Genomic DNA, 11,468 nt, shown 5'->3' on the forward strand with positions numbered 1-11,468 from the left:
ACTATGTCTCCAGCCCTTATGAATCATATATATATTTACTCGTTTTTCTGTGTATATGAAAGTATCTATATGCACATCAAAAGGCCATGGAGTCCAGAAGAGGTGTCAGATCTCCTCCATGAGGCACTGGGTGGGTACTAGGAAACAAACCTGGGTCCTCTGTAAGAGCAGCAAGTGCTCTTAACCACTGAATCATCTCTCTAGTCTCTTCATGAGTTGTTTTCTTTTATTCTTACTTTCATGTGTATGGATATTTTATTTGCATGTATGTATGTACAACATATGCTTGTCTAGTGCCCATCGAGGTCAGAAGAGGGTGTTGGGTTTCCTGAAACTGAAGTTAACAGGTGGTTGGGAACCATCATGCGAGTGCTGGGAACTGAATGTAGATCTCCTTCTTAGGAGCCTGTGTGAGAATCCTTCTCACTCCCCAAGTTAGTGGGTGTTTGGAGTGTTGAGTAACTTGCTATGACCCCAGCTATGTCTGTGCAGGAAACCCTCCCCCAGCCCCATTGTGCACTGTAGGGCATAGACAGACCAGCTAATGTGACTGCATTTATCTTCCCCTCAGGGAGAGGCTGGTTCCGGCCCATCCAGTCTTCTCTGACCAAAGCAGCTCTGTCTCGACCGATAGTGCCCAAGGTCCTCCCATCTCAGGCCACCAGTCACCTGCCCAGTAAGTCTGTAATGTGCACAGTGACAGCCACAATGTGAGGTTCCTTAGTCACTTTTTGTCATACATCTTTGTAATATTCTCTTCTCTAAGGCATAATGTCTTACTACTTTGCTAAGAGTATTTCAAATCCCTTGGCTCTTCACTGAAGAGAGGTGGAGGGAGAAGCTGTCCCAAGCTCTCTGGCCATACATCATGGAGTGGAGTGTTATGGAACAGAGGTTTGATATATCACTCCTGTTGCCAGGTGCCATCGACTTAGCAGCTCAAAGTGCTGGCATCATCCCTGGAAGTCCCTTGCCAGTTTTAGATACCGATGGCTCATCTGGCGTCTCTCCACTGTCTTCAGAACAAGTAACCACTGCCATCTCGGGGCAGAGTGACACTGGACCACACCAGAACAGAGACCCTGTTAGTTCCATAAGTGTGAGTACATTTATAAGAGCTATTTGGTGTTACTGATAGCTTCCTGAGCAAGGCCATGAGCTGGGGTCATACTGAACCCTGCTGTTGCACCTTTGGAGGCCTGAGGTGTTACCGGAGACCCTAAGCCAGAGAAGCCAAGGTTTGAACATCTACCCTGAAACACAGAGTGGGAGGAGTGAAGAGACATGCGTATATGCTGTGTGATGCTGAAGCTCCATTGCTAAAACATGCATGGTAGTGTAGTTCTGCATTTCAACTCAGAGGCTGACATCAGCTCCTGGGTCCCTACTCAGGCAGTACTAAGTGCTTGCTAGATGTTGGTGGAGAATAGCTCATACGGCCTTGACCACTCTTTTTTTTTTTTTAATGAATCTCCAAATGCTCTGATTTCTTGGCCTATTTGAAAGGAGGGTGGATGGGGTGATCCCATGGAGCTCTAGAGCCTGAGAGTATGTGGCCAGCTTCTTACTGAGCTGTTATGTTTCCTCCTAAAAAGCAATAAAATATTATAAGTGCAGAGGCAACACTCTGTGACTCTCCGTCATTTCCAGCCTGGAACACAGTCCAGTCCTGCACCTCTGGCTCTAGGGAGACTGGGATGACTGGGAAGAGTTTTTCTTTGGTGCTCAACCAAACAAGCACTTGGCTGTTAACCCAGCTCAATGTGGACCACTCATTTATCTTCTTGTTCCAGGGCACTAGTGACCCGTTTATCAGCGTTCCAAGACCAGAGCAGGAGCCAATGACAGACAGTTTCCAGGTATTGTACACTTTAGGGCTTCCGTGCCGCATCCTCCCTGAGTGCACAGACCTTGCTTCCCAGCAACATTGTTATCCTTCCCCTGCCTTACCTGTTGCCTCACGAATGAATGAACCATGCTGTCCCTGGTTCCAGTTTTTTGGGCTGGGGAGCCGGACATAATTGTCCGGTGGCTTTCTCTTTTGGGGTTTTTGGTTTGGTTTGCTTTGTTTTTTTTTTTTTTTTTTTTTAAGTTTTTCAAGACAGTGTTTCACTATGTAGCTCTAGCTGTCCTGGAACTTACTCTGTAAACCAGGCTGGTTTCAGTCTCATGCAGATCCCCTTGCCTCTGCCTCCTGAGTGCTGGTATTCCAGACAGCTGGCAGCTTTCTGAGCATTACACCAGTGGAAAAAGGCTCTTCCTACCCTGGCTTAACTTTCTTCTAAGTGTATTTCTTGAGTATGCTCTTCCTTTGGAAGAACTGCATTTGTTGCAGCTGCCAGGCTGGAGATGGAGCCTTCACTCACTATTATAAGTGCTGATGGGCACCTTGTTTCTGAACAATATTTGTCCCCCTCCTGGCAGGGATCGTCTGTTCTGTCCTTACCTGAGCTGCCCAAGGCTCATCTCCAGAATGGCCTTTCCACACCTTTACCCTCATCAGAGAGCTCCAGCACTCGGCTCTCTCCACCCAATGTTTCTGCACTGCTGGACATATCCCTACCTGGCCCACCTGAGGATGTTCTCTCACAGGGAGAACCTGCCACACAGATCAGTGACTCCATCATTGAGATCGCCATCAGCTCTGGCCAGTACAGTAAGTACAGGTGGCTGTGCACATCTTTCCCAGAACCAGGTTCTGACTAGGATAGGGCAGCCAGACTTGCCAAAGGGCACTCGATCTGCCTAAGTATTTGCCAAACTTGCTGGTAAAGTTCCAGTATGGCCGTCAAATTTTAGCATTTAATATCTACCATTACAAGGGACCTTTGCCTGGCTCTGGCAGGAGCGCTACCTGGGAGCTGGGCCGCTAGTGGTCTGGTTGCTCCTACCTTGAGATAAGAATGGGATGGTTTAGAAAGCGCTTTGAAGCCTGGGCATCGGTTTCCTGTTTGTGCATCTCTGGGAGGCAACCTCCATGTTTTGCAGATGGTGCTTAGGAAGTAGCTGCATAGATAGTTACCATGGGCTGACCCCACCCACTCTGTGGTGGTCTTCCTGGTGGTAGTGGCACAGCTAGTGGCACAGCTGTTGCCTGCTGACAGGACTCAGATTGCGGGGTTCAGACAGACTTTAATTCACAGCCTTTTAACCCATGGGCTTGATAGGTCCCTGACTTGTCTGAACCTTACTTTTCTCAGTAGAAGATGGGAACTCTGTACCCCACAGGATAGAATCAGGAACTTCATGTTTCTCATGGGGCTGGTGCATAGCACTCTGGGCACAGGGCCTGACCCTGCCTGCTGTGTTCTGCATTGTGCCCTTCTTATAGCATCTTCATGCTTTACAAATGAATGACCATGAAGATTGCCCTGAAGGCTCTGCCATCTGTTTGTAGACAACTGCTGTCCCTTTGGTGTGGGCCCAGTGCCTCCTGGGTTCACAGTACACAGCCTCTGTCCCCTGCTGCCTTGCTCTGGGTTCAGGGAGCCATCTCTGACCTTGGATTTTGGTTGACAGGTGAAGGAGTTCCTCTTTCTCCAGCAAAACTGAATGGCAGTGACAGTTCCAAGAGTCTCCCTTCCCCATCCAGCAGCCCCCAACCCAACTGGATTGCCTCTCCCACTCATGACCCGCAGTGGTACCCCAGCGACTCCACAGATTCCTCGCTCAGCAGCTTGTTTGGTGAGTGTTTCTAGAGGACTCTTCTTTCCAAGATTGGAGTCAAGCTGCACCTCTTTTGCTCATTTCAAAGGTGTCTATGCCTGAGTTAACTTTTTAAGTGTAATTTACATAGAGGAAAGTGCAGATTTTCTGTGTGTAGTTCACTGAATGTTGGCATGCTTATAGACTCTGAGAGCCCTCAGCCCAGTACAGACAGAACATTCAACTCACTCATCTGGTTCTCAGTGCCTTCTCCAGTCTGTCCAGCTAGCCCAACCTTCTTACTGGGCTCTTACAAAGAAAGAAACAGACCAGACCGTCTTTATGTTCTCAGTTTCTTTATATATTCAGTAGGATATTCTGAAGTGTGTGTTGCAGCTGACTTGTGGTGGTGTTCCTGACCACATATGGAGAATTGTTGAATGTGTCTTTTCTCCCCCAGGAAGAGATTCCATTCAGTTCTTGTAACTTATTAAACCTCTTTGTGGGATAGACTGAAGCTGAAGCGGTGATGGGTCAGTGATGACTTGGACCACACATTGGCCAAGATTGATTAATTATTCATACTGCTGACCCCTATTTAAACCCAAACCTGTCAGTACCCTGAATATGGGTGTGGGGGTTGGAATCACTGAGCCTGTTTATTCTGTCCTCTTCCCAATGGTGCCGCAGTGAATAAATCTCCTTTCTTTGCTTTTCACTATTACTTGTTTCTTTAGTGGGTGTATTGAGAATGGGTGACTAAGCTTATCTTTTATAGTTGCCAGGACTTAGGCTTCTATCCTTACAGTTCCAAATTTGATCATCCTTGATTATGGGTACTATGCCTGGTGGGAAGTACAAGGAACCAGCCCCACTGCCCAGTGGTTTTGCTATCACAAGAAACAGTGCAGACATGAGCAAAATCATCTGCAGTCTATGAAATCAGAATCAAACTTAATGTCCATCAGTGAGGGTCTGGACACAGAGAATACAATATAGGAAGAGTACAGTACCATGGGGCCCTTGGAAAATGATAAAGGTGAATGTACACTAACATTATTAGACGACAAAAGCCTGTTATAGCATAATGACGCCATCTGTAGCCCTTGACACAAGTGTGAAGGTAGAGACCTAGAGGGGCCTGACTGGGCTAGCTGGACACCTATGCCTGACTCAGCTTTCTCTCTACAGCCAGCTTCATATCCCCAGAGAAGAGCAGGAAGATGCTACCAGCTGCTGTTGGGGCCAACAGCGGCACATCTTTGCTTGGCCCTAGCTTGTTGGATGGAAATTCAAGGGACTCTTTTGTGTCCAGGTCTCTTGCTGATGTTGCAGAAGTAAGTGCAGTGCCACACTCCTGAACTTCACTTCCTATCCCATCCTGGAGGCTGTGTGGTCCCTCCTAGGTCCTGTGGGTCTTAAGGAATGTTCATGGGGACTGTTACATGTCAGATACAAGAACATGCACTGTATCTAGATCTGGTAGCACTGGGACAAACTGGAAGTAGCAGCTGACTTTGTAGGCTTCTTAACCTTGGAAGCCTGGGGTCAGGGTAGAGAGCCAAGTCACCAAAGGCAGGCAGAGTGCGGTATAACCTTGAGCTGTCTCTGCTACCTAATCTGTATGGTATAGTGCCATTTGGAAGTTGTAAGATGTTATTTTATCACTGTTCCTGCTCTGGCTGCAGAAAGCCTTTGAGTAGCGTTTCCCTGTAATGCTTTGTGGCCATGACCCTGAGGACTTGGGAACAGGTTCTGCAGTAGAGTTCTGTCCTTTGTCTACTTGTTCTTTTCCATGTTTGGCCTAGGCTGTCTGACCTCATCCAGAGGTCCTCGCATTGTCTACGTGTGCCCACTAGTTAGGACTACAGGGCCAGCACTGGAGGGAGGACAGCTGTGGGGCTAGGGACAGAGCTGTAGGCATCTTGAGAAACTTGACCAGAGTATACACCATTTGAGAAGGATCCTCAAGCAGCATTTCCCAAGCTGGTTCCCTGGATATCAAGACCTTTCGAGTTTTATGGCCAGACACTTGAACACTTGAAGGAAAGTTCAGTTCAAAACAATATTCAAAATAGCTGTTTCCATGATGCATGGAGACTGAGGAAGGAGGATAGCTGTGAATTTGAGATCAGCCTAGGCTATAGAATAAGACCCTATCTCAGGGGTGGGGGGTCGGGAGGAATCAAACAATAATAACAATATAAAAACACTTTTGGCTGGGCGGTGGTGGCGCACGCCTTTAATCCCAGCACTCGGGAGGCAGAGGCAGGCGGATCTCTGTGAGTTCGAGGCCAGCCTGGTCTACCAAGTGAGTTCCAGGAAAGGCGCAAAGCTACACAAAAGAAACCCTGTCTCGAAGAAAAAACAAAAAAACAAAAAAAAAAAAACACTTTTGGGCCAGGACTGGAGAGATGGCTCGGTAGTTAAGAGCACTACTCTTCTAGAGGGTTCAATTCCCAGCATCCACATGGCAGTTCACACCGGTCTGTAACTCCAGTTCCAGGTCTTTTGATACATGAACATACATACAATACAGACATACATGCAAGCAAAACACCAATGAACATAAAATAAAAATAAGTTAAAAAAAAAAAAAGACTGAGTGGGGTGGGTTAATATATATAACACAACTTTTCACAAAAATACACTAGTTTCTCAGTTTTCCAGTGTGGATTTTTGAGATGGTGGAGGTATAGAATACCTTGACTTCTGAGCTGAACCATGACATGGTTTGACAATTTCAAAACAATGTAAGGATGAATTAGAGAGATGACTAAATGATCAAGAACACTTACTTTGCAGTCATGAGAACAGGAGTTTGGTTGTGAACACTCATGTAATAACCTGGCCATCCAGCCTTTGCCAGTAACCCAGCTTTAAGTGTGGGAAGGTGCAAACAGGATCATCACTTGGGACTTAGTGACTTCTAACACAGCCTAAAACATTAAAGACAGTGATGGCCTACCATAATGTCTTTAATCCCAGCACTCGGGAGGCAGAGACAGGCAAGTGGATCTCTGTGAGTCTGAGGCCAACCTGATCTACAGAGCAAGTTCCAGGACAGCTAAGGCTACACAAAGAAATCCCGTCTCAAAAAAAAAAAAAAAAAAAAAAAAAAAAAAAAAAAAAAAAAACCCAAAAAAGTAAATAAACCCCAAGATCAAGAAATTCTGCCTTAAAGGAATAGTCAGGAAGAGAGAGAAGACACCTGGCATACAAGTGTATGCACACAGATTTGGGGTTGGGGATTTAGCTCAGTGGTAGAGTGCTTGCTAGGCCATGGGTTCAATCCTCAGCTCAAAAATAAAGAACCATCTAGAACCATCTGAACAGTGGCTCAAGACAGATTTGCATATATGCCCACACAGACAAATAACACAAATAAATCTTAAAAAAAATTGTTACAGTAATACTGTGAATCTTCCTCACATAATCTTTATGTGTAGGGGTATGTGTATTTATGTGTCCACATGTATTTGGAAGCCAGAAGTCCACAAATCCTCCTTCCTTAATTGTTCTGCAACTTATTTTTTAAATTTTATTTGATTATTTACTCTGTCTTTATGTGGTGTAGAGATAGTGAGGGGTTAGATCTGAGCACAGCTTTTAAAAAATGGTTCTCTCCTCCTCCGTAGGCCCCAGGGATTGAATGTAGGTTATCTGAGTTGGCAGCAAGCGCCTTTATCTACTCTATCGCACTAGCCTGCTTCCTTATTCTTTGAAACATGAAGCTGAACCTGGAGCTCATTGATTCTGGTGAGCTGACTGGCCAGTAAGCTCCAGGGATCCACCTGTCTCTGGTCCCCTAACTGTGATTACAGGTACCAGGCCCTGCTTTTCTGAGTACTGGGGATACAAACTCAAGTCCTCAGGCTTTCATGGAAAGCACTTCATTGACTGAGCCATCTCTCCAGAACCTCTCGTACAATATAGGACATTTCTCAAGCCCATTCACTATGGAGTCTTTACTTATAGGGCTCCTTGTAGTGAAAATGTTTCACACAAAAGGCTGTTCTTTCCTTTCCAGTTAGTATAGACACTCCCTGGTACCTATGAGATGAGTACTGCTGAATCCTGGAGTTTCAAGCCAGCCAGACTCTCAAGTCAGCATTTGCATTTTCCCTGGTGATGTGGTATTCAGGTATTCAGGACAATGAGCAACACAGAATATTGTGGCTGCAGCAAGTGAATGAATGATACCTTCACCTGCAGAAAGCCAGCATATTCAGCAGAGGGTCTTCCCAAGGACTCTGTACTTTAAAGACCACTGCCTTTGGAGAGGGCCCTCATCATTTGGAAGTGTGATAGCAATCATTTATGAATGCAGTGATCTGATAGTGGGATCTGAGTGAGAGTGGTGGGTGTAGTCTATGGGGAGAAGGGTATCTGTTTTGGTCATAGGTTGATACCATGGAAGCAGAGGATGAATACATAGATGGAGGAAGTCTGTTTTGGGACAAGGTCTTGCTATGTACTTTGGGCTGGTCTTGAACTCACAATACTTCTGTCTGCTTCAGCCTCAAAAGTTGTGCGATTATAGGTGTACATCACTCTATCTTTGCTCTACTTTTTTTTTTTACATTGTGTGTGCAAGCACTCGCATGTACATGCACATGTGTAGTGGTCAAAAGACGACTTGTAAACGTGTTACCTCCTTCTACACTGTAGTTCCGGGGATCAAGCTCAGGTTGTTAGACGTGGCAGCAAATACTGTTACACACTATGCCATCTTTCCAGCCCTCTTTTTTTAAAGGGCAAAGTTTAATTTGTTCAACATTTCAAGTAAGAATTTTAAAATTTAGTTCTTGCCGTTCATATTATGTAGTTCACTAAGAAAAATTCCTGCAAGTCTTACCAAGTATTACTGCAGTCACTATATGGACAGAACAGTAGTCCCTGTTCTCATGAGTCTTCCACTAGAGTGGCGAGAAACAGTAAATGGTGACAGCTCCACAGGCTTTAATACCCTTAGATACCCAAGACTTAGATTTCTGTGTCCCTCCCACTAGTTCTCTCTACCTTGCTTGCTGTGTTGACGGTACCGTGTTCTAGTGTTTGTTGAGTAGCTGCACTCTGTGCCTTCTCATAGCCTCTGCACTTGGTCTTTCTTTCCTCACATGTTCCTGGACCTGTACCCACACTTGTGAACTCCTGATGCTTTGGAGAGCCCCGTTTAACTCCTCTCGGAGGCACCTCTCTCTGCTCGTTTGATCTCCGCCTTCTCTTGTCACTGTTGACCTTTCCGTGAGCTGTCTTCCTCATGAGGATCAGAGGGAGTATCAGCATCTAGATGTTTCATGTTCCCAGGGGCTTTCCTAGGATCATGTGTAGAGTGTGTACTTACAGAAAGTCCATATTTATACCTTGTAGAGCAGTAGGCTCCTTCTATTGACAATCTGCTCTGGGGGACAATAGCCTCTCGTCAGGATGGTAAGCTACCCTCCAGCTAATATGGTCTTCTTGTCCCTTCTGTCCCACAGGTGGTAGATTCCCAGTTGGTGTGCATGATGAATGAGAACAGCATTGACTACATATCTCGATTTAATGACCTGGCCCAAGAATTGTCCATCAATGAGCCTGGCCGCCGAGAGGTTCTTTTTGATGGTGGAGGAGGTGGTAATCCTGTTGGTGATCTCTCTCAGTGACTGTGCCTTGTGACATGGGCATCCTGGAGTCCACAAGGGAAGTCTACGGGCTGGCCCATAGAAACCGTCTTCACAGTAGAGAGAGTCACGCCCAGAATCCTCAGAAGACGGTGAACCAGAGCACCTCTAACAGCATATGATATGCAGCCATAGGAGCAACTGATCATGGCCTGTCCCAACAAGCAGGGGCGGTACCATACACAGACCAGGACAAGCTCTGAGAAGGGTGGATAAACCTGAGAAATATTTTTTTAAGTATCAGAGCCCTTACTCACAGTCCTGTAGCCTGTGTGGCAATTCCAGCTGTGTGTCTGCATGTTAAGCCTTCTAGAGGGTCTCTTGAGACATGCCTGGTGTTCATTTTGTCTTGAGAGCTGTTATCCTGTGTGCAGGGAAGCCACCGCCACTGCTGCTTTCTTTCTGACATCCTTTCCCCACTTGGCTGTTAAGTCTGCAGTGAGGTTGCAAGGGACAGTGAGTGCGGACCAGGCTCTTGCTTGGTGGTGTCTGCAAGTTAATACACTTCCTGGATGCCTTGACCATGAAGCAGAGAAAGATCCCAGAGTCATGTAGCTAGCAGAGGTTTGGTTCTTCCTGGAGTAAGAAGCGGGAAAGAAAGTATGGGTGTATGGATGTTTTATAGGGTCCTACAAAGCTGGTTGGAAATGGTTTTCTTGTGGTTTAAGAATTAGGAGACATGGGCAAGGAGTAGTTGGAGTCCTCTATGTAGATGGCTCTGCTCTCTTCCTGTCCTGTGCTTAATGCCCAGTTCTTTCTAGGTGACCTAAGATCCCATTCCTCTTTACCTGCCTGCCCTCCACCCGAGTACACTGCTGTGTCTACAGATAAAGCTTTATGTATGCTCTGATTTTTCATGTGTTATTGCTGGTGTCTGAGGGGCGTCTTTGCCCCAGGCTGCCTCTCTTCCTGTTCTGGGACTCGAGCAGGGTTTAGATGTCAGAGTATGGGAAGAGCTCACCACTTGGTGTTTCAGCAGCTCTCTTCTGGAGCCCACCAGTGATCAGCAGTCACGATTGTGGCGGTCCTGCTGAGAATGGTGCCAACAAGAGTTCCACCCTCCTTTGCCCTCAGCAGACCCTTGCAACACAGTCACTCTCCTGCGGACCCAGTGTGTTCAGGAGGCTATGGCTGTGTTTCCGGGGCAGCAGGTGACTCCTGCATTACCCTCTCACTACTCTCCACATAGCAGCCAGGGCTGACAGGTCCTCCCCCCCCCTCTCCCTCCCTCCCTCTTTCCCCTTCTCTCTCTCTTTTTCTTTTTTGAGACAGGATTTTTTTGGTTTGTTTTTGGGTTTTTGTTTTATGTTTTTATAGCCCTGGCTATCTGTTATGTAACTCACTCTGTAGACCAGGCTGGCCTGGATCTACAAGTGCTGATCAGAAATCCGCCTGTCTCTGCTTCCCAAGTGCTGGGGATAAAGGTGTGTGTGTCACCACACCCAGCTTGACAGTCCTAACTCCTGAAACTGCCACCTCTGCTCTCTCTGTTTTCTCCTGAGTTGCACAGTAGTTCTTAAGAGCAGCCCAGGCCCCTCTCTCTATCTGCAGTGAAGAACAGGATGGAAGGAAGCCTTCCCAGTGGGACACTTGTCCAGTTATCTCCTCCAGATCCTAGAACGCAGGCTTCACCACAGAAACTGAGAGGATAGTGGCTCTGGACCGCAAATTCCTTCCCCTCCTACGATCCTCCTGTCACTGGTACCGGTAAAGGATCTGGCCCAGACCGTTACCAGACCCAATCTAAAACTCTTAGAGGATGAGAAGAACAGAAGCAGTGCTGTTAGGCCAGACTGGTGAGGTCCCTGGTGTGTCTTTACCCAGTTGTGTGCTGTCAGCACGCCCTTACTTAACTGAAGGTGTTTAGAGCTTGCGACTGTAGCGTGGTTAGGACACCAGGCTCAGCTTAAGCCATTGCTAGCTGCCATTGCACTGTTTCAAGCAGACTCTCCCACAGTAAGCATGGGTGCGTGAAGCATCCTGGTCACTGAGCATGTAGAACTAGGCAGTTGGTTTCCTGAGCTGATTCCCATCAGGCAATGAATGCCTTGAGGCACATATTACTCTGTCCTCTAAAAGGGTTGAAACTGCTTTGAGGAACAGAGGCTACAGCCCTTGTCACCTAGCAGCAGGGAACTTGATAGGATTCCAGAAGAT

General features: G+C 46.7%; 1 protein-coding gene across 2 annotated transcripts in view; it reads left to right on the forward strand.

Moving 5' to 3' along the window:
• The window catches only part of Cramp1 (cramped chromatin regulator homolog 1), a 67,805-nt gene extending 57,215 nt beyond the window's left edge, over positions 1–10,590 (forward strand). For both annotated transcript variants that reach the window (XM_028854561.2, XM_037201449.1), the window contains exons 15-21: positions 572–676; positions 921–1,099; positions 1,794–1,859; positions 2,425–2,656; positions 3,520–3,684; positions 4,837–4,982; positions 9,129–10,590. In XM_028854561.2, coding sequence (XP_028710394.1) covers positions 572–676; positions 921–1,099; positions 1,794–1,859; positions 2,425–2,656; positions 3,520–3,684; positions 4,837–4,982; positions 9,129–9,293 — 1,058 coding nt within the window. In that variant the 3' untranslated portion in view covers positions 9,294–10,590. The remainder of the gene's footprint in view (positions 1–571; positions 677–920; positions 1,100–1,793; positions 1,860–2,424; positions 2,657–3,519; positions 3,685–4,836; positions 4,983–9,128) is intronic.
• The last annotated feature ends 878 nt before the right edge of the window (positions 10,591–11,468 follow it).

This window comes from Peromyscus leucopus, chromosome 8b (genome assembly GCF_004664715.2).
Source record: "Peromyscus leucopus breed LL Stock chromosome 8b, UCI_PerLeu_2.1, whole genome shotgun sequence".
Taxonomy (NCBI): domain Eukaryota; kingdom Metazoa; phylum Chordata; class Mammalia; order Rodentia; family Cricetidae; genus Peromyscus; species Peromyscus leucopus.